The sequence below is a fragment of the Podarcis filfolensis genome (genome assembly GCF_964270895.1).
Source record: "Podarcis filfolensis genome assembly, chromosome: 15".
NCBI classification, from domain to species: Eukaryota; Metazoa; Chordata; class Lepidosauria; order Squamata; family Lacertidae; genus Podarcis; species Podarcis filfolensis.
The window spans coordinates 44,311,108-44,333,997 of NC_139618.1; the positions used below are offsets into that span (position 1 = coordinate 44,311,108).

The 22,890-nt window shown below is 45.5% G+C and overlaps 1 protein-coding gene across 2 annotated transcripts in view; it reads left to right on the forward strand.

Annotated features, from left to right (window-relative positions):
- Positions 1-22,890, forward strand: part of ADAM9 (ADAM metallopeptidase domain 9) — a 108,003-nt gene that overhangs the window by 46,627 nt on the left and 38,486 nt on the right. For both annotated transcript variants that reach the window (XR_014542092.1, XM_083588501.1), the window contains exons 5-15: positions 3,300-3,376; positions 7,143-7,332; positions 8,101-8,166; positions 9,068-9,139; positions 10,901-11,070; positions 14,593-14,674; positions 15,305-15,438; positions 17,012-17,183; positions 18,849-18,941; positions 20,862-21,057; positions 21,620-21,725. Coding sequence is in view for 1 of the 2 variants with exons in the window: in XM_083588501.1 (XP_083444627.1) it covers positions 3,300-3,376; positions 7,143-7,332; positions 8,101-8,166; positions 9,068-9,139; positions 10,901-11,070; positions 14,593-14,674; positions 15,305-15,438; positions 17,012-17,183; positions 18,849-18,941; positions 20,862-21,057; positions 21,620-21,725 (1,358 nt within the window). In the remaining variant the exon portion in view is untranslated. The remainder of the gene's footprint in view (positions 1-3,299; positions 3,377-7,142; positions 7,333-8,100; positions 8,167-9,067; positions 9,140-10,900; positions 11,071-14,592; positions 14,675-15,304; positions 15,439-17,011; positions 17,184-18,848; positions 18,942-20,861; positions 21,058-21,619; positions 21,726-22,890) is intronic.

Genomic DNA, 22,890 nt, shown 5'->3' on the forward strand with positions numbered 1-22,890 from the left:
CTTCCAGACCTGGTAGTTTTTTCCTGTGTCAACTCTGCTTTATCTGCCATAACACTCACATACACTCCCAAGGTCAGTCACACGCTTGGAGAGTTTGTTTAGGTAAAGTAGAAATTTTCCCACAGCAGTACTTGTTGTCTAGAATGTCATTGCAACATAGTTGCCTCTAGGGGTCACAAATCCAACTTCTTATTGCAACTTTATAACGAATGATATTCTAATAAAGTCCCAGTATCTTAGTATCAAATTTTTAGTCCCAAAATGTTACTTTCCTTTCCCAGATATTTCCACACTGTATCCTTTGCAGAGCTAAATCAAACTTTTATTTCCACTCTCCGTTTGACAGTTCCCTCTAATCGGCTTCCCTATCATAGGCAGTCCGTTCCCAGGTTTTAAAGTCAGCAGATGTATTTTAAAATTTCCTTTCCTTGCAGGTCAAAAATCTTTCAAATATCTCCCCACTGTTCCTGCTAACAGTGGGGTAGTTTTCCTCTTCAGATGCTGGATTTTAATACTCCCGAGAACTCATCTTTCTAAGTCCCAGCTTTACAGTCTCTTTACTTTGATCTGTTAACAGTCCGGGAAGGCAGACTTCCTGTTTTTGCCTTTCCCGTTTCGGCCAAATTCTTTAGTAGTTTTCTTCCCAATATATGTCAAATTCCTACTCACGGGTAGTTGTTTTCGAGTCCAATTAGCCAGAAAAGAAATCAGCGCTCTCCGACCCTGGCTGTGCAACTTCACTTCGCGGAGACGGGTAGACAGCTCTCAGCTCCGCACCCCTCACCCCCGGTCCGTTCCGGAGCCTTTAAAAAGGCTCCTTTGCAGCGGGGGGGAGTGCAAATGGAGCCCGCCGAGCCTTCAGTTCACAGGCTTCCCCACCTGTGATTTTTTTCGGGTCCCCGCTTCGCCGTAGCGGTAGAACCCCAGCTCCACGAAGCCGATTTCCTCCAGAGTTTAGAGGAAATCCGCCATTACGGTCGCTGGCGCTGACCGGAAGTCGATTTTTATTGAAATTTACAATCACCAACCAACTCCCACCACCCACCACCAAAACATCACATCTTGTTACATGTATCCTACTTTGTGTTTCATAGATCCATTAGCTTCCGTCCTTCCCTTCCAGCAGTTTTCCTATTCCATTCTATAGTTTACAGATTCCTTAATGTGGTGGAGTCTCCTTCTTTGGAGGTCTTTAAGCAGAGGCTTGACAACCATATGTCAGGAGTGCTCTGATGGTGTTTCCTGCTTGGCAGGGGGTTGGACTCGATGGCCCTTGTGGTCTCTTCCAACTCTATGATTCTATGATTCTCTGATTCTATGATTCTAATTATAAATTATGCCATGACATGAGAGGTATTTCAGTCCTGCCAACGTTTTCATATTTGCACAATTCTCACTTATATAAACCATAAATTTACTCCATTCTTTTTGGTACTTTGTCTCCTCCTGATTGCGAATTCTGTGTGTCAATTTAGCCATCTCAGCATACTCAACCAACTTTATCTGCCATTCTCTTATCGTCGGCATCTCCTGTTGCTTCCACTTTAGAGCTATCAGAACTCTGGCTGCAGTTGTTGCATATAAATATAATCTTTGATCTATCTTTTTAATCCCTTCTCCCACCAAACCTAGCAAAAATTCTTCCGGCTTTTTGGGAAAACTGTACTTAAACATCTTTTTTAACTCGTTGTAAACTGCATCCCAAAACTCTTTTATTTTATTGCAAGACCACCACATGTGATAGAAATCGCCGTCTTTTTCCTTGCACTTCCAGCAGGTTTTACTACTTGTTCTATACATTTTTGCCAATTTGGTGGGAGTGAGATACCAACGATAAACCATCTTCATAACATTTTCTTTTAAGGCAGAACAAGCAGTGAATTTTATGCTCTCATTCCAGAGTTTGGCCCATACATCATATTCTATGTTATGTCCTAAATCAATAGCCCATTTTATCATAGCCTCTTTTATAAATTCATCTTTTGTGTTCCATTCTAGTAAGAGATTGTACATTTTTGATAATAGCTTGGATTTACTCTCTAAAATATCTATTTGAAATTTCGATTTTTTTGTCCTCAAATCCTATTTTTTTATCCTCTTTAAAGACATCATTGACTTGATGGTATTGCAATCATCCTGTCAATTTTTCAGCAATACACTCATAGGGCTTTAATTTCCAACCTTTTTCAGCCTTCATCAAAATTTCCTCATATGTGGCCCCTCTCCCTAGTATGTTCAGTTTTTTTAACTGTTAATATATCAATTGGTGACAGCCACCACGGTGTTTTCCTTTCCAACAAATTCTTGTTTCTTTCCCAGACTTCAAATAAGGCACCTCTTATCACATGATTTGTAAACCCCTTATGCACTTTTGCCTTACCACACCAAAGATAAGAGTGCCATCCAAATCTATTATTGAAACCCTCCAAATCTAACAAGTCTAGGTTCTCCTGAATTATCCAATCCTTTGTCCAACGTAAACATGCCGCTTCATAATAGAGTTTCAGATCAGGTACTGCAAACCCCCCTCTTTCCTTCTTATCTGTCAATATTTTAAATTTAATTCTTGGTCTTTTTCCTTGCCATATAAAACGCGAGAGGGTTTTTTGCCACTCTTTGAATTGTCTTAAACCTCTTATTATCGGAATTGTCTGGAACAGAAACAACATTTTCAGTAATAGATTCATTTTAATCGCAGACATTCTTCCCGTCATTGATAGCTTTAATCTGTCCCGTATTTCTAATTCTCTTTAAATCTCCTTCCAGACTGGTTGATAATTGTCATTAAAAAGATTTATATTCTTTGCCATCATCCACATTCCCAGATACTTGACTTTTTTGACCACCTTGATTTCACATGTCTTCACACTTTGAGTACATGTAGCTGTGCCCTTACATTGCTTCCAGAGGGCATGTTTGCTGAGCATTCTTCTCAATGTGTCTGCACAGCATTTGCAGGGAAGTTCTACAATGCCATTCTGATTTGTTTGCGGACAAGTTATATGAGCCATTATTATCTTACACTTTCTAGGGAATTTCCCTGGTGCTTTCCTTAACTGAAAAAAGGTGTGTGTGTGTGTGTGTGTGTGTGTGTGTAGAAGCAGGCTTGTTGCTCAAGAGACCAAATCCATTTTAAAAGGGTGACCTGAATCAACAGGTATGCAATAGAGTCCAACCCACAAAATAGCAACACCTCATTTTCTTGATTCATGAGAGCGTTGTGGTATCAACACTGTGAGCAACAAGAAACGCTGCATGCAGTAATTTCTTAATCCCCCCCCTGTTTTCTACCCATTCAGGATCACTGCCACTATCAGGGATATGTAAAAGGAGTAGCGGATTCCTTGGTCGCTGTCAGCACTTGCTCTGGACTCAGGTAAGTGATACGTTCTTGTGCTTTTTTTGGGGGAGGGGGCAGAATAGTGGCTGCCCCTCCCTCAAAGCAACCTGCCTTTCTGTGTACTGACGGTGGCCTCTGAAACCAGGGGTACAGATCCTCAGGCCTGGGAGTCAAATACAGTCATTTTCATGACTCCTCCCTCTTTTTGTCTCTGGACACTCCCCACCACCACCACTGGTACGCAATACCCAGAAAGTGGCCTGTGAGGGAATGCAGCCCCTGGGCTGGGAAACGCCCCCCCCCCTCAATGTGAGCCACAGCAACTTCTCCTTTTTGCCCTTTGCTCCTGGGGCTTCTAGACATTCTGGCTGAGATGCTGGAGACATTTTCTCCATCAACCCTGCAGCACCTCATCTTGTCCTTCTTAGCCAAGGTCAGGCTGCCTTAATTGATTAATTAATTGTATTTCATAGAACGATTGATTGTAGAGTTGGAAGGGACCTCATGGGACATCTAGTCCGACCCCCTGCAGTGTAGGAGTCTCAACTAAAGCATCCATGGTAGGTGACTATCCAGCCTCTCCTTGAAAATCTCCAAGGAAGGAGAGCCCACAACTTCCCAAGAGAGTGAAACAGAAAGTTCTTCCTGGTGTTTACATGGAATCTCCTTTTTTGTAACTTGAATCCTCCAGAGCAGGCGAGCAGCTGGCCTTTCTACTGAGGCTCTCGAGGAGGCGGAAGTGGTTCTCCTGCCTGCCCTCCCATCTGATCCTCACGCCAGCCCTGTTAAGTTGGTTAGGCTTAGAAATGGCAATTGGTTTAGAATCAGTTGGGGAGTTTCATGGCTAAGTGGGCATTTGGACCCTGGCCTCCCATTATCCAGCCTGACAGTACAGTGTTTTACTGATAATTTCATTATGTACATCACTTGGGGATAAATAAAATAAAATAAAATACAAACCAATAGCTGAAGAGCATATAGAACAGCTAGCTGCTCAGTGAGAGGGAATTCTCCCTGGCATGCTAGATTTTCATATGTGGGTAGGCTTGGTTGGTGCATGTGTGTGACCCAGCATTCAACAGGCACACTCCATAAGAAACGAAGATGGCAGGATCAGGACATTAATTTATCCCATCCTCTTTTAAAACCATCCCAGTTGGTGGCCACCCCTGGTCTTGTGGGAGTGGATTCCATAGCAGAACTCTGCGCTGCAGGAAGAAGCCCTTTATTTTATCTGTCCTGAATCTTCCAACATTCGGCTTCACTGAGTTGTAATGAGAGAGGAAGAAAAACATTCTCTGTCCACTTTTTCCATATCACACATAATTTTTATAAACTTCTGTTATGTCACCAGTTGCTTGCCTTTTCTCTAAATGAAAAGGTCCCAGAGGCTGCAAACTTTCTTCTTGGGAGACTCACTCCATCCCATCGATTTTTTTTAAAAAAACATTTTTATTGGTTTTCCAATAAAAACAGCCAATCAAAATATCTGAATCATAATCCAATTAAAATAATAAAATAAAATTTAAAAAACCAAATTGTAATCCAAATTGTAATTATTAATTTTTCCGGGCTCCCCATAGTCTGGACCACTGAAGCATTTCTCCAAATCTTCATTCCTTCCTCTTCTCTTTGCTTTCATATTTTCCACCTTCTGATCTTAACACTTTAAAGTTCTCCGTCCCAGGCTATGCGATTCTCAGTCATGTCAAAAATCATATATCCTTTCATCCATTGGATACAGCTTTATTTGTAAATATATATTTTTTCAACTGTCTATTTAGCAGCACAGCTTTTCCTGACTTCATTCCAATCTTCCAATCCAGGCTGTTGTCCATGTTTATCCTTTGAAGTTTAACGACGCAGCAGCTCCCAAGTTGTTAAATCACTCCAATCCGGGCTGTTGTCCAAACCTTTCTTTTGATATGACACAGTACCTTCCACGTTGTTGAGTTGTTACTATAGATTGTTGGGCAGACTGTTTGCAATATTGCAATGTAAATGAACTGTATTCCACAGATATAAGTCATTTGGCGGTCAATCAGCCTCTCAGAGACCACACAATCCCCCCCTCCAGGCCCTAGACATCCATTCAGCCTTCTCTCTCATTCATAATGATAAACTTCTGCAAAAAGATGCACTATATGTTGTCCCAAATTGTTATCTCAAGTCATTACAAAGTCAGTCAGCAAATATTTCCTGCTTCCCTTGAAAAGGAGAGGAATTCTCATTTTTCCGTGCTGCGTCATATTAACAAGCGCCATCTTGTTTCTTCTTTCATCTATATCAAGTATTTCAAGTCTGAGTAGAGCTGCACAGTTGAATACTTAATTATTAATAGAACTCCATCTGTACTCTTTTTTTAAAAAAAAGTTTCTTGATGAGGCTTGGCATAGAAAACCAATTGTAGATATTAAGAAGTGAAAAAGGACGTACCAAACACCTCCGTAATCCAAGCGCCATGATGAGAATCTGTTTGAAGTCCGAGCTTAAACACCAGGGGCTGTACAGTTCTGCAGGTTTTTTCTTAGTCTTCTTCGGTCCAGACTATGTCTGTTTGTTGTCCAAATCCAATTATTTTATCAAACAGATATTTCCAGCTATGAGAGGGACTTCAGAGAGTGCCAGCCGTGTCGTGCTCTGGGACCCAATTTCATGCCGCTTGCACCTTGATGCAAGCTGCCAATTTCGGACAATCTGTGGGTCTATGAGACAGTCCTCCCCCACCCTGGGGAGTCTGCCAGGGCTAATTACCCCCATATCAGCCCTGAATTACCGGCACGGCTGGGATCCAATCATATCGGAGTCAGCCATTTCTCACCACCTGAAACAGGAAGCCTCCATCCCATTGATTATTTTGGTTACCCTTTTATTTTTATAATAAATTTTATTAAGGTTTATGGAGAGAAATATGCAGCTTAAGATCTTCTCCCTTTTTAAAAAAAAACAAACCAAACCAGGATTTTTATCTAGATACAATAGAAACGCAAAAGGGGGGGAGGTGAAAGAAAAAGAAATTTTAAAAAAGGAATAGAAAAGAGGTTAAAAGAGGAAGAGAGAGAAATAAGATTCAGAATGAAAAGAGCTTCTTATTCTTCCTCATTTCCGCTATGTAAAAACACCATTCACTTTGTCTAATCTAGCATAACACCTCACAAAGCCACTTTTTAAAACAAACATCATCTTCAATCCTCAAATCCAAATATCATTATTTCTTTTTCTTTTTCATGCAAAAAGTTCATGAGAGGGTTCCAATCTTTAGCAAATATTAACAATGACTTTTCTCTGATTAAACATGTCAGTTTCTCCATCTCAACTAAGTCTGTTAGTTTTAACAGCCATTCTTCCATTGTTGATAATAATGAGTCCTTCCACCTTTGTGCATATAAAAGCCCTGTTGGTTGCCCTTTTCTGAACCTGCAGTTTAAAGTACTGTAATACTGTCCAGGAAGGACTATACAGTGTTTCATGCTGTTTTTGCACGTTTGAATCAGAAGCCTGGTTTCCTTTCCACAGAGGTGAGTGCTTTCGTTTAGGATCCTCTCCCATCCCAGCACATACTCTGGGAGCAATGGGCTGTATTCAAGCAATGAGCCCTATGGTATAATGGGACTTCCCCCAAATCAAATCCGCTCTGGGGGGTCAGGAGAACCCCCAGAACAGCACACGGAGAGATGGGGAGGTGGAGAGGGGAGATGGTTTTGTCAGGCAAGCGGAATGCTTGTGCGGGCAGAACGATCTCCTTAGCACTATGCTGAATGCATCCCAGGGATTCTGACACATGAATTAATGTCATTGCTAGGGGATTATTGCAAATTGAGAGCATCAGCTATGGAATTGAGCCTCTGGATCCGCCCTCAGGCACCAAACACGTTATCTACCGGTTGAAGAACGTGAAGGTAGATGAGGATCACATGCGGTGCCAGCTTCCTGGAGAAAAGTGGGGAGGAAGAGATCCTCAGCACCCCAACAGCGAGACTCAGCGGCTGAGAGTGAGTGTCCTGTGATGACCTTGAAGGTCTGAGCAAATTCTAAGGGTTGTAGCCAATTCTTGCCCTACTCAGAGTAGACCCACTGAGGTTTATGCCTAACTTAGTTACACTCCTTTCAATGGGTCTACTTTAAGTAGAACTTAATTGGGTCTAACCCTAAGAGGTGGCTTGGGTAGCACTGAGGGAAAGGAGTGCAAGGAGCCATAGAGACAGAGCCATGAGACAGATGTTTGTAGGGGCAATAAATCTCCGCTCTGGGGTGCTCAATATTCTGTTCATCTTGTTCTGATAACTGCCCATGAGAGCTAAAAACAGAATGGGGAACTTGTGGCCCTCCAGATGTTGTTAGATTCCAGCTGCCATCACTCTTCTCCCCTCCCCCCAGTTTGAGATGAAATCCAAAAATTACCTGGATGTGAATAATGCATGCTTAATTCCGCCTTCAAATTTTTGTCTGTGAATTGAAAAGTGGAATATAAATATTTTAAGTCATAAAAATAAACAAATGAGCTTTAAATATTTCTCATGTTCTTGTTTTGTTTGGTCAGACTGAGTGTATCCTGGCCAGATTCTGATACAAAAGAGAATTGTTGCCTTTTCTTTGGAAAGCCTTGGCACTCTGTGTCTTGGGTATGTTTCCCCAGTAGAGTAGTTGTGGTGTGAGCAGAAAAGCGGAATATGGATCGGAGTGACATCACTCCATTTTTCACTTATGAGTCAGGGGATAAGATTTTGTTTCTTACACCCTTTCCCTCCCTTTCCTTGCAGAGAAAAAGAGGCATCCTCCTACAGACAAGATATGTGGAGCTCTTTATAGTTGTGGACAAAGAAAGGGTATGGACCCTGCTCTTGTACTAACAGAATGTGTGCAGCTGAACTGCAGATTTTGGGGGATGAGCCACCCTCACCCCATCCCTGAGCCACTGGAGAACACCCCCATTGGGTCCAGTCAGCTTCTGTGGTTCTTTCACTTTGCTACACCCCTTCCCACTATGACTGGTCACTTCCCATTTCCATCCCTACATAAACATTGTTTTCCTTTAAGTCACTGTGTTTCCAAATTGTCAGCTGAGACTCCTTTTCCCAAAGCCCTAAAATTATTGGGTTTTGCTATGAAGTCTTGCATGGATGAGGGATGCGGGTGGCGCTGTGGTCTAAAGCACTGAGCCTAGGGCTTGCCGATCGGAAGGTTGGCAGTTTGAATCCCTGCGATGAGGTGAGTTCCCATTGCTCTGTCCCAGCTCCTGCCAACCTAGCAGTTCGAAAGCATGTCAAAGTGCAAGTAGATAAATAGGTACTGCTCCAGCGGGAAGGTAAACAGTGTTTCCATGTGCTGCTCTGGTTTCGCCAGAAGCGGCTTAGTTATGTTGGCCACATGACCTGAAAAAACTGTCTGCGGACAAACGTTGGCTCCCTCGGCCAGTAAAGCGAGATGAGCGCCACAACCCCAGAGTCGTTCACGGCTGGACTTAACAGTTAGGGGTCCTTGCATGGATGGGAGACAGCAGGGAAGAAAATGCAGACCATTCAAAATTTTCTATCTTTACTTCTAAACCTGCACCAACTCCATGATTCCATTCTGGAGATTGGCAACATCCAAAATCTGTTAAGCACACTTTTGGACTTAGCCAACTTTTTAAAGCACAAGGCTCTGAAATTGCTGGCACTGTTCTGTTGTTTGTTTTCTTCATTGTCCCATTTTCCGTCCGTGCAAAAATGTTTGCTTTTTTTGCAGTATCAGCTGATGGGCCAGAATAAAACTGCTGTTACAGAAGAGATGGTGCATTTGGTCAACTACCTGGATAGTGTAAGTGAAAGCTTTATGATACTCAGAGTTGATGAATTGTGCCAAAATATGCATGTATTTTGATTCCTTTTACTTTTACCTGCCCCTTTCTTCAAAGTGGTGTGATTATTTATTATTTCATTTCTATACCAAAAAACTGTGCAAAAAACTGAAGCAACAACGGACAACTTAAACAAAATATTTCAAAAATACACAGTTCAAAATGTTATGTCAATACAAAGTTACTAATATATATATATATAATCAACATCTTCCTTCTGATACACCCTTGGTGAGTTAAAGTCTTCCCTGCGTGCAAAGACAGGCTCTGGCGGATGGAGCAAATGAGGTCAAGAGTGGGTCCAACGGTCAAGAAGGTGGTTTCTGCATGTGCTGGAGAGGGAAGTGAGGGGCACGTGGGGCTTGTCCACCTGGGAAGGGAGCCCATCCAGGTGAAGGAAAACTCTGATCCTAAATCTCTGTTGCCTTGTGGGATATCTTTGGGAGAAGGGAAGGCTCAGGAGGATACCCTACAGAAATCTGGAGTGGAGTCCCTAAGACGGTTGGGTGGCACCTTGTACACCTCCTTCCAGCTACTACTGCAGCCCAGCTGGGCCAAATGTCCTGCTCTGCCTTCCTTTGGACCCCATCAGTGAGGCTGAGAGGGGGATCTTGACGTCTGGGCAGCCCAGGACTTCCAGACACACTGCCCAGACTTGTGTCTTGTGGAGGTCACTTTAGTGCTGCTAACACAGCAGTTTGACATCACCCCTGGAGATGCACTCCATTGTCTCTTGAGACAGACAGGTGCCAATAACAATGTAACATTGTAACCCTGTTCTCACCCAGGGTCCAAACCAACTCTCAGCTCACCCACAAAAGTCTCACAATGAGAAGAGCTCCTGGAAGCAGCAGACTTTGCCCTAGTCTCTCACTCTAGACTTGCTTTTTACGGGCAGCTCAAGATGGCTGCTCCTGCCTCAGGCTGCCCACAGCTGTGTCCCATTCAGCTGCCCTCTCCACACCCAGTTCAAGGTGCAGCAGTTTTGTTGTGTGTGCCATGTATTTGAAACATAATAATTAGGATGACAACTGAAATATGTGATTTTGAGGTTTCTAGAATGCCTTGCCAAGGAAGACTTGCTTGGCATCCAGCTGTATTATCTTTTTGGTTTTCTTTTTTGGGATCCCTCCCTTTGTCCAGGCCTTTCAATGTGGAATGGCTCTATGTGTGCTTCCTGATGACCTTCCATTCTCTATTCAGTGTGCACAGGGGGTGGGGATGGCAATGGGGCATGGGGACACGTGATTCTCTTTAAACATTTCACAGCTGCTTGGAGCTGCTAGTTAGTTTACTGTGTCTGCATGGTAAAAAAAAAAAAGCTTTTAAAATGCTCCTCGGAAGAGACTCTACATGCTTGCATGCATTCTGTTCCTGGAGAATTTCATGGGTCCAAAGGTGGCTGCCCTGACAGGCTCTGTACGGTGTCCTTGTCCTAAGTAATGCCTCCTGCTTGTCTGGGTGCAGGATGGAGAGCCGTGGTTGCAGGGTGAGTGCTGAAACCTCTGATGCTTCTATAACTGGAACAGAGCCTAATACTGCACAACAGTGAGTCACCCCTGTTACTCTCTGCCCTTTTGCCTCTGCCTCACCCACTTTTGGCTAGCATCCTGTCTGCCGTGTGGCCCTTGGAAGCTTACCTCTGAGGGAATGGGGCCCTTGGGATAGAAAACATTCCCCAGCCCTCTCTTACTTGCTCCTTTCTTCTCTCTGCTTTCCAGATGTACATAGCACTGAACATCCGCATCGTGTTGGTTGGCTTGGAGATCTGGACTCAGGAAAACAAGATCCGCCTAGAAGGAGGTGCAGGAGATGTTCTTGCCAACTTTGTGCAGTGGCGAGAGCAGGAGCTTGTCCCGCGCCAAAGACATGACAGTGCACAGTTTGTTCTGTAAGATCTATGGGGGTTTTCCTCCTACTCTTTTCCCTGAACTTCAAAAAGAAGTGGATGATGGAAGTTGTGCAAATATTTATCCCACCCCTTCTTATGCTTGTGCACAAACCAGAGTCGCTAACAACAATTATAGTCAACTATAAAAGCTGCAGTGCTATAGATCAGCTGTACGTGACAATACCACCTGATTTGGGAGCTGCAAATAGTGCAAAATGAAGCCGCCAGTGGGGCACCCAGCTTTGCACATATTACCCCTTCCACTAACGGAATGAGTTAGTGCTTCCCTTGAATATAATTCATTGCACTCCTGCAAGTTTTTGGTGAAACAAAAGAAATGCCATGGTCGGGTCACTTTCTGATGCCACTAGACTTCTCCGCGACCCTTCCCCCCACCCCCCATGCAGGAAAGTGGGACCAATTTGGATGGTCCACCCCTCCCCCCATTTAATGGAACCAAATGGTTTCCAAAGAGTGATAGGGGATGCCTTATCCATGTTGATGGCCTTTCAGCTGATTCACTGGTGGCCAGCTGGAATGCAGAGATAACAAGGGATATTGACTGACTGGCTCTGAAGCTCCCTCTCTGATTGCATAGAGCCCACACAGCCCCCTGGTTTCCCCCAGAGCTGACAGCTAGAGCACCAGTGGTGGAAAACTCATTCTGAATTGGACTGGACACAGGTTAAAGCTCAATGTTGAACCTACTAAGTGGTGATAGCGATGGCAAATCTTCACCATCTGTATTGCCTCTACAGAAAAAAGCAGCAGGAGACTCAGGTGGTTCACAATCCAATGGAACCACTTTCACCATTGAGGCCCTGTAAGGACCCCAAGATCTCCTGCAATGATTTTGCAAAGGTTTCTGCAAATAAAGTTGCTCAGATTCGGAAAGAGATAGACTCCACTGTGGAAGCAGGGCTAGGGTGGGAGAGTGCTAGAGTTCTGTATGGTCAAGTTGTATGGGATCAATTCCAATCTGTTACCTCCGAGGATGTGGACAGGCTGCTTGGAAGAGTGAAACCAACCACCTGTCTCCTTGATTCTTGCCCATCCTGGCTCATAAAAGTGAGCCGGGAAGGGCTGGGCAATGGCCTCTGCAGGATGGTGAATGCTTCCCTCTGCGAGGGAGCCTTCCCAGACGCGATGAGAGAGGTGGTCATTAAACCACTTCTTAAAAAAACATCTTTAGACCCAGCCAATATGGCCAACTATTGCCCAGTCTCAAAGCTACCATTCTTGGGCAAGGTGATTGAGCGAGTGGTTGCTGAACAAGCACACCTGGAGGATGCGGACCATTTGATTTGTAACTGGCTGACTGACTGAACCCAAAGGGTGCTCATCAATGGTTCCTCTTCATCCTGGAGAAGAGTGACTAGTGGGGTGCCACAGGGTTCTGTCTTGGGCCCTGTCTTACTCAACATCTTTATCAACGACTTGGATGATGGACTCAAGGGCATCCTGATCAAATTTGCAGATGACACCGAACTGGGAGGGGTGGCTAACACCCCAGAGGACAGGATCACACTTCAAAACGACCTTGACAGATTAGAGAACTGGGCCAAAACAAACAAGATGAATTTTAACAGGGAGAAATGTAAAGTATTGCACTTGGGCAAAAAAAATGAGAGGCACAAATACAAGATGGGTGACACCTGGCTTGAGAGCAGTACATGTGAAAAGGATCTAGGAGTCTTGGTTGACCACAAACTCGACATGAGCCAACAGTGTGACGCGGCAGCTAAAAAAGCCAATGCAATTCTGGGCTGCATCAATAGGAGTATAGCATCTAGATCAAGGGAAGTAATAGTGCCACTGTATTCTGCTCTGGTCAGACCTCACCTGGAGTACTGTGTCCAGTTCTGGGCACCATAGTTCAAGAAGGACACTGACAAACTGGAATGTGTCCAGAGGAGGGCAACCAAAATGGTCAAAGGCCTGGAACAGCTAAGGGAGCTGGGTATGTTTAGCCTGGAGAAGAGGAGGTTAAGGGGTGATATGATAGCCATGTTCAAATATATAAAAGGATGTCACATAGAGGAGGGAGAAAGGTTGTTTTCTGCTGCTCCAGAGAAGCGGACACGGAGCAATGGATCCAAACTACAAGAAAGAAGATTCCACCTAAACATTAGGAATAACTTCCTGACAGTAAGAGCTGTTCGACAGTGGAATTTGCTGCCAAGGAGTGTGGTGGAGTCTCCTTCTTTGGAGGTCTTTAAGCAGAGGCTTGACAACCATATGTCAGGAGTGCTCTGATGGTGTTTCCTGCTTGGCAGGGGGTTGGACTCGATGGCCCTTGTGGTTTCTTCCAACTCTATGATTCTATGATTCTATGATTTGGATCCCTTCCAATTGGGATTCAGGTCCCACCATGGCACTGAAACTGCCTTGGTCATGCTGGTCAGTGAACTTCAGCCAGCCAGGGACAGAGGTGAAAGCTGTTTCCTGGTCCTGCTGGATCTCTCAGCGGCCTTTGATCCAATTTAACATGGTATCCTTTTGGACAGTCTTGAGGAGTTGGGAGCTAGGGGCACTGTAATACAGTGGTTCCGCTCCTTTCTCCTGGGCCGTGTTCAGAAAGTGGTGTTGGGGGATGAGTGTTCAGACCCCTTGGCTCTCAGTTGTGGGGTGCTTCAGGGTACTGTCCTCTCTCCCATGCTTTTTAACATCTGCATGAAGCCGCTGGGAGAGATCAAGGGGGTTTACCTCTCCTTCAAATCAGAAACACTGACAGTGGTGAATGTCCTGTGTGAGTATCTGGAAGCGGTTGAAGGATGAATGGCAGCTAACAGATTGATGTTGAATCCTGACAAGACAGAAGTACTGTTCTTGGGGGACAGGGCGGGCTGGTGTGGGTTACTCCCTGGTCCTGAAAGGGGTAGCTGTGCCCCTGGTATGCAGCCTGGGAGTAATTTTGGACTCACAGCTGTCCATGGAGGCACAGGTTAATTCTGTGTCCAGGGCGGCTATCTACCAGCTCCATCTGGTATGCAGGCTGAGACCCTACCTGCCCGCAAACTGTCTTGCCAGAGTGATGCATGCTTGGACTACTGCAACGCGCGCTATGTGGGGCTACCTTTGAAGGTTACCTGGAAACTACAACTAATCCAGACCGCTGGAAGCCACCCAACCGTGGCTGAGGAAACCCAGCCAGATGGGTGGGGTATAAATAATAAAGTAGTAGTAGTAGTAGTAGTAGTAGTAGTTGTTGTTGTTGTTAGGGGGTGCTAATAGATGCATGCATGCACATGTATGTATATATCCTTTGTTGGTTTGTTTACTACTCCTAGTCTTGAATATTTTAAACTTATTTGCTTATCCTGACTCCCCCCACCCCCCATTTCCCCATTGTTTTAAAGGCTTTTATTAAGAATGTGATTCTCCTTTTAGCTAGTGCCCAGACACTGAAAGTGACCTTACCCCCCGCTCTTTGCTGGCATTACTGTTTGGGATTTAAATGGGAGATGACAATTCTGCTTGCAGCAGAAACTAATGGCACTCTTTCCTGTGTGTAAATTTCAGGAAGAAAGCATTTGGTGGCACAGCAGGGATGGCTTACGTGGGTACCGTCTGCTCCAAGAGCCACGCCGGAGGCATTAATGTGGTAAGACAACATCCATTGCTTCTCCAATGAACAAAGGTGGAAACTTAGCTTTGTGGCAAAAGGGGTTTGCGGTGGGTCTGGCTGAGATCCAGGTGCTCTGTTTTCATTGGGTTTATTCTTTTTATTTTGGGGCATTTGGTTTGGGCGTATTCCAAAGTCCCCCCTCCCACTGCTAGGACTTGGCAGAGTGGCAGGACCACTGCTGCATTCACAACCCAGCTGCTCATGGCAACTGTGGTGAAAGGGGCGGGGGTGAGAATTGGGCCCAATGCCATTGTGGATCCCAAGCTGGCTCATCCCCCTCCCTCAGAATGTTCTGTTCCAAGGCCACACATCTGGGGGGCAGCTGGAAGGCCAGCTCAGTTGGGAGAGCAGAGCAGGGGAACACCTCTGCCTAATCCAGACACTCCTTGCCCAGCCTGGCGTGGGGGGGGGGGTTTGGGTTGCTCTGCCTGATTTCTTGTGTGCTGGTACTTCAAACACCCAAGGCTGAAAGAAGAGAGCAAAGGCTTGTGATACTTTCCCCCTAAGTGATTACACAATAGTTTCTATAACAAGCCAAGCCAGAACTTTTGGACCCCTTTTTATTACATACTTGTGTGCGCTTGTTCTTTTTGTGTTATTTTCTAGTTTGGGCCCATCAGTGTGCAGATGTTTTCATCGATCGTTGCTCATGAACTTGGCCACAACCTAGGAATGAACCACGACGATGAAAGGAAGTGTGACTGTGGTTCAGAAAACTGTATCATGAACTCTGGAGCATCGTACGTAACTCTTTTTGGACCTAATGCAGAAGGCCTTTGGGCAGAGCAACTCTGGGAAACCTTTTCCAACTGGACAGCTGCGTTCCCTTACAGGCAACCTTTGAGGAGGGGGGAACATGCCAGGGGCATGAGGGGCCAGAAGCAAAAGTCAACAGAGCAATGGGTGCAAATTACACCTGGTCTCCACACGCACCTTGCCTCCAACCAGGCAAGTGAGAGGCATGATCAGGGTGCAAGGGCCTGGTCCAGTCAGACAGAGTCAGTAGGGAATGTGGCTAGGAAGGGCCTGTGGCCGGAAGAGTCCTGGGAGCCCCACAGAGAGGCTCAGAGGGCTGCCTTTGGCCCTGAGGCCTGAGGTTCTCCATCGCTGGAGTAGAGGGATGTAATCACAGGCTACAGGAGACAAAGGGGGAGCAACCTCTGAACATGGGGACCCCTGAATTTCAGCCATGGGAACATTTCCATGCTGCTTTCATCCTTTCAAAAACATAGCCACGTGAGTGAGAATCTTCTCTTTTTAAACAGATTGGTATTATTTGTTAAATTTACATACTGCTCTTCATCTGTAGATCTCAGGGCAGTTCACAGCATAAAAATGCAACATAAAAGAAACAAAATACAGAACATAATAAAAATAAGAACTACTGTAAAACCAAGAATCCTTCCTTCCATAGCACATGAGAGTGGGGACCCCCCCCCAACAAGCAATGCCAGATCTTATACATAAATTAAGTGTCCTTATAATGCCCAAAACATTTTTTACCTCTCTTTTAACTAAAAAAGCTCTCAAAGTGGCTTACAAAGCTCAGTCCTCAGGGATTGGGGGGGGGGGAAGAAGAAAAACAAGTTTAGGCACCAGGTTTTAAATTTACAGTCCTTCAAACAGCCAGCTGGGATGGAAACAGTTCAAAGAAAGCCTGATGGAACAACTGCTGCCAGGTGTCAAATGAGAGAGTCTGTGCAGCTGTGCAAACTTCCTTCTCTGTGATTCTTTTTCTGTGGTGTCTCTTCTGCACATTCCCCGTAGAATGTCATTCCATTGTGGCTTTCAAGTGGCTTAATAGCCATCCCTTCTCCCTAGGAACTCTGGGAACTGCAGACAAATGATAGGAGTCCAAGCACGTCTTTTGGAATTCTTGGCACCCTTATTGGATTACAGTTCCCAGGATTCCTTGAGCCAAGGCAGGAGCCATGTTGGTGAAACTGGTTTTGCTTTGCTTTGTATACATGCCCTTTGACACTTGAGAGCTATATTTTTAGGACCTGCCCTAGTCTTGTGATTTTATTTTGATTCCTTGTGAAGAGGGATTGATTGCTAAAAACTCTTGGAATTGTAGCTCTGGGGAGGGGTTTTGGGGGCCTCTGAACAACTCTCAGCACCCATAAACTACAGCTCCCATAATTCTTGGGGGGAAGTCATGACTGTTTAAAGTGATATCACAGTGCTTTACATATATTGTGTGTGAATACGGCTTTAGGGCAAAACCTCTGGAGGGCACCAGGTTGGCAAAGACTGCCCTAGAGTTTGCATGGCCCAATGTAAGGACTATTTTTTAATATTCCATGCTTGCAGAGGGGCCAGGAACTTCAGCAGCTGTAGCGAGGAAGACTTTGAAAAGCTAACTCTGAGCAAGGGTGGGAGCTGCCTCCTCAATATCCCCAGGCCTGAGGAAACCTATAGCATCCCGTACTGTGGCAACAAGCTAGTAGATGCTGGAGAGGAATGTGATTGTGGAACATCAGAGGTTAGTAACGGGTGTGATGTCACCAACACAGAATTCTTTTGGCAGGTTTGAAGTTTGGGCTATTCAGTATTTCTGGTCTTGCGTCTGCTATCACAGGCCACGCTCTTGTCTTAGATCCCTCTTTAGCCCTGTATTCTCTGAGAAGCTCCTTGAATCCCAAGATCAAACATAGAACACTCTTATATTTGCTCCTGGTGGCTGCCAGAATGACAGTGGCATGGCATGGGAAGTCTTCTGCTCCCCCTCTGCAAGCAACCTGGCTTCAAGTGGTGTGGGATATGGCGCTCTCTCTCAGAACAACTCACCCACCATCGCAGAGTGCTTCAGGGGGCGGCCAAAAAGATCCTTTGAGTGGGTGTGATATCCATTCAGCATGCATGCAAACGAAATGGAGGGAGTTCCCTGCCCTCCAGCCACCCACCTGTCAGTGGGGTGGGGGCGGGGGCTTTGTCCTGGTGCATATTAGACATATAGGAGGGAATCTGCTTGCCTTTCCACACAAACCCTTCATCTGTTTATGATGTACTTATATTGTTCAGCACATCAGAATCAGAAGCATGCAAACTAAAGTCGTGCCAGACTCTGTAGATGTGCTCTGGGTTTTTCACACCCTTTGGAGACCTCTTAGTTGTGTGTTATCTTCTCTGCTGCTACCAAAGTCCACATGCTTTTATACCACAAGGAGAGGTGCAAGTCCTTTAGATTTATCGATTGTTGGCCTAACTTCCTTAAAATATGTATTTCGACTGTGGCCCACCCTCTCCTTTCCTGCCCCATACCTGGCAGGTGGGCATGATTTGGTCATAACAGCCTCGCAGGCCAACTGGAGAGGACGGGTGGATCTAATTCAGCCCATAGGCTGGAGTTCAGCCTCACCTGTGTCAAACCACAGTTAGTTTTAGCTGTGGCTTAACGCAAAGAAGCAGAGGGGAAGTGAAAGAGGTGCTTTTGTGCCCATCAGGACACAGCTCAAAAACACCTCTTTCACTTTCCCTCTGCTCTGGCCTTTGCTGGGCTAAGGAGGAAATGACTGTGGCTTGCCATGACATCTGAACTTGGATCAGGCCCCTCAAAATTTCAGCCTGGAGCTGGTGTAGTCAATAGAAGCTAATGGAATAAGTTTTTAAATGAAGGAAGTGCTGGAAGGGCACCTCCTTTAACTGTGGTTTGTACAGTACAGAAGCAACACTTAACCATAATTAATACAAACCATGGTGGCAAATCCACTTCAAACCATAGTTTTATGTCCTGTTTTGGGGCCAGTCTTTAACCATGGTTTGAACTGGATTTGATGTAGCTGCAGCTCCTGTCAGCCCTGCCCATGGTTTAATGGATGTGGTGTAGGACTTCCTACTCCCATCAGCCACAGCCAGGTTCCTCATCCCTGGTTTAGGAATTGTTTCAAGTCCAAGGTTAATTACGCCTGTATAAGGCCAACATTCGAGTTTTAAGATTAAAATGGCATTAGTGCTTTTTTTCAGACGGTACTCAGGGGTACGCACTACTGGGACCTCTCTTTTTTTGTTAAAAAGTGTGGCACTTACTGTAACAACTTCATGGGGAGGACCTGCACCTAGTTTTCTAGAAAAAAAGCACCAGTTGGAAATGCCTGAGAGTGGCCTCCTTTCTCATCTGTTTTTTCCCCTTCCTCTCCTAACTTTTCAGGAATGCCAGTTTGATCCTTGCTGTGAGGCAGGAACTTGTAGACTCCACCCTGGGGCTGATTGTGGTTATGGAGACTGCTGTCACAACTGTCATGTAAGACTCACTGATCCCAAGTTATTGCCAGAAACTGCAGGGCAGGAGGAAATTCTACGGGGACTTGGGTCTCTAACAGCATGATTCTACACATGCTTACTCAGAAGAAAGTCCTGCTGAGTTCAGTGGAGCTTGCTCTCGAGTAAGTGTGTTGAGGATTGCAGCCTTGACATGTGATAAAGAAATAGTCCGCAACTCTAAATGTGCTTCTCTTAGAACAAGTTGAGTTGAAATAAATGGGATATGGTAATTAAATATTATGTTAGAGAAGAATTTTTCCTAGAGTATTTGAATCTTAGATGTCTCACTACATGGCCAGGTTGTACATAACACTAAGACGAACCATGGCTAAGTGCAAATGTGTCAGTTTGCAGGTACTCACTGTTAAAAGTCTGGCTGCTTTGATGCCATGTTTAGACTTAAGGCCCTCCAGGCATCCATTTCACTGGGCATTCGTGATTATCTGTGCTCTTGCCAATATCAGGGCAGTTGTGTGCGATCCCACGTTCATTACGATTTGCCTCTGAAAACTAGGGTTGCCATATTTAAAAAAGTAAAATCCTGACACCACTGAAATTGGTTGGCTTTTTTTGGAAACCACCATACACCTGGGTTTTTCCTGACATTTTGCCAATTCAGCAAAATTCCCCCCCCCATGCCATTTTTACACCTGAAAACCAGGACATGTCAGGGATTTTCCAGACATATTGCAAGCCTGAGAACATTTTGGAGCAGATCGAATGCTTTGGCTCTAATGCTTTGGTGCTTGTATGTGGGGGGTTTGTCCCATGTACAACTGTCTCCCTATGAGACAAAGGTCATGGGTGTGTCGGGGTGCAAGCACATTTGATCCCTTGAGGCCAGGCTGGCAAGCCTGGAGAAGCTCAGAGAGGCAAAGTGGCTGGTGGCTGACATCTTCATGAGCGTTACAGCAGAGTCGCACTCCTGCGCTGATAGCTCCCCTCCTGTCAGGAAGAAGAAGGGTGTTGGGGAAGGAGAGTCCTGCTCTGAGGAACAGGTAAACATTATTTGAGATGGGACAAACTGTTATCCTCTCTCACAGAGAATACATCTGCAAGGAGTGCAGGGGTCGTGATAGTGGGGAATCAGTCATCAGGAATCTAGATATTTGGGTGTGTGATGCGCAAAGATACCCCAGGGTGAACTGCCTGGCTGGCATGAAGGCTGCACATATGGCACATGGCCTAGGGAGCCTGGAAGATAGTGCTGGGGAGGAGTCAGTGGTTGTGATGCATGTTGGCACCAATGACATGGGGGAATGTAGAGGTGAGCTCCTGGAAGCCAAATGTAGTTTGCTAGGTACGGTGCTGAAAGCCAGGACCTCCAAGGTAGCTTTTTCTGAAATGCTACCAGTTCCCCTTGCAGGGTCAGCTAGAGAGGCATGTGGATGAGGCAATGGGGTTGGGAGGAGAGCTTTGGATTTGTTAGACACTGGGGAAGATTCTGGTCAATCCAGGCCTGTACAAAAGGGACAGGCTGCACTTGAAGTGGGACTATTGCTGCTAAGATCCTTAAAGGTGGTAGGATAGCTTCTAAAGTGATTGTGGGGGAAGGAGGGTCCCATAAATGCTTAAAAAGAATCTGAGGAGCACGTTGCTAAAAACATTAAGACCAAGAACAAGAAGAAGCTCTTTAAACAAATTAGGAGGAGGAGATCATTTAGGTAGCTTCTACCTGCCATATGGGAATAATAATGCCAGCATACTGTGGAGGATGATGTAAAGATTACAGAGGAGGAACACAATATTTTGGACAGGTGACCTGTGCTGCATAAATGCTAGATTATTATGGGGTGAAGTCAGTGGGAGGTTTAATCTACTTTGTTGATAGTTTTGGTATATTGCCCACAGTGGGTATTAGCAGGTTGACGCTGGTACATTTCCTGCCTCCCTTTCGTAGTTCCTGTCCAAAGGCACAGAGTGCCGTGAGCGGGCCAGTGAGTGCGACCTCCCTGAGTTCTGCAATGGAACTTCACAGTTCTGCCCTCCAGACGTCACCATTGAGAACGGGCACCCTTGCCACAAAGACGAGGCTTACTGCTACAACGGGCTCTGCCAGTATTACAATGCCCAGTGCCAGGGCATCTTTGGGCCAAGTAAGGAGCATGAGGATCTGCGTTATGTTTGCTTCTCCACAAGGAACAGCTAGCAGACATTATCCTAAGGGATTGGGAACTGCCTCTGGATGACAATTTCTGTTGCTTTTCTGCAAGGCTGGGATCAAGGGACAGCGCAGTTGGGCATCTGCTGCTTCTCTTCACCTGCTTGCCTGTTCACCTTCTTGCTCTGGCTCAGACAGTGGTGGTGGGAAGGAGGAGGAGGAGGAGCAACAGCAGCGAGAGGCAGTTGCTGCTGGCTTGCTCACTGGCTCTCTGCAGTAAGCAAGCAGGAGGAGGAGGAACAACTGGAGGTGATAAGGGCAATGAGGTGGCAGACACAGTGAGGGAGGGGGCCAATGGAGGCTATCTTGCCCAAGATGCCCTCCCCACCACAAACTGGAGCACACATTAGTTGTTTTATTTTATTATTATTTTTATTATTATTATTATTATTTCTTCATGATGCAGAAAATGGGTCTTCTGTTACTTTATGCTGCTGGTCCTGCCAGAAGGCTAAAGGAGCTGGGCAAGCCTGATTTCCCAAATCTGTGTTTTGCAGAAGCAAAGGCTGCTCCCCAAATCTGCTTTTCCGAAGTGAATTCCAAAGGTGACAGGTTTGGAAATTGCGGCTACCATGGGCATGACTATAAGAAGTGCTCGAGCTGGTAAGTGGGTGCGGCAAGGAAACTCTGGTCACCTCCAGACTGTCGGTGCCTTAGGGGGTGGATTCAGTCACATGTAGGTTTGCACAATTATAATAGCTTAAAGTGCTCTGTTGTTACGAATCTACTTTGGAAAGCAACAACACAGACTTTTTTGTGTTTAGGAAAGTGACAGGGAAAGCATGAAAAGTGAAACAAATGAATGATTAACATATAACCACTGCGCAATCAAATCAGGATGAAATCATGATGAATGTTCATTGTTCTGTAACTGCCCACAAACAAAATAAGAACAAATGCTCATCAAAGCCTGGACATAATCTGACTTCCACAAAAGGTTCTTTTATGCAGGCAAATCAAAAAGATTGCTCAATAAGCAGCTTGTCAAGAGAAGCCTGCTCTGCACAGCTCCCCCCCCCCCCGCACAATCAGTTCACACATGACCGTGTCTACATGTCATGCCAGAAAATAAATAAATAACTTGAATGAAACCAGGAGAGGGCTGGAGAGTCCTTGTGGCTCACGAGGAAACCCTCCCTGGAGGCTGAAGAGGACTTCAGTGTGGGCACGGGAAGCCCCAAAGAGGTGCAGTGGGCCTTTGTTTCGGCTTGTCAGCCTGCCTGCCTAATAGCTGGTACGTGCCCAGATGACAAGACCCCCTTTCTCGGCCTTGCTAATGTGGTCCAAAGGAAAGCAGATCAAGGTATTTGGCACCAACTGGGCTGCAGCAGTTGCCTGAAGGAGGCGTACAAGGCGCCATCCAAGGTTTACTCCTGAGCCTGTCCCACAAGCAGAGCCAGAGGCTTAGGATCAGAGTGTTTCTTCTCCTAGATGAGCTCACTTTCCCAGGTGGATGGGCCCCAACTGCCCCTGTCATATTCATTCATATTGCATTTGACAGATAAGGGCAGGGATCACTATCCTGGTGCCCTTGGACGACAACTCCCAGCACTGCTGACCATTGGCCATGTTGAATGGGACCGATGGGAACTGTAGTGCACATGTCTGGAGGGCACCATGTTGGCTTCCCCTGGATTTGGGCCATGCATTTCTCCCTCATCCTTTCATTGGAGGAGCGTGATGTTTTGCGAAACCCACTATGTCATTACTACGTTTTGCAGAAACAGATGTTTTCCTTATGATTAGCCCACGATTAGCATCCAGGAGT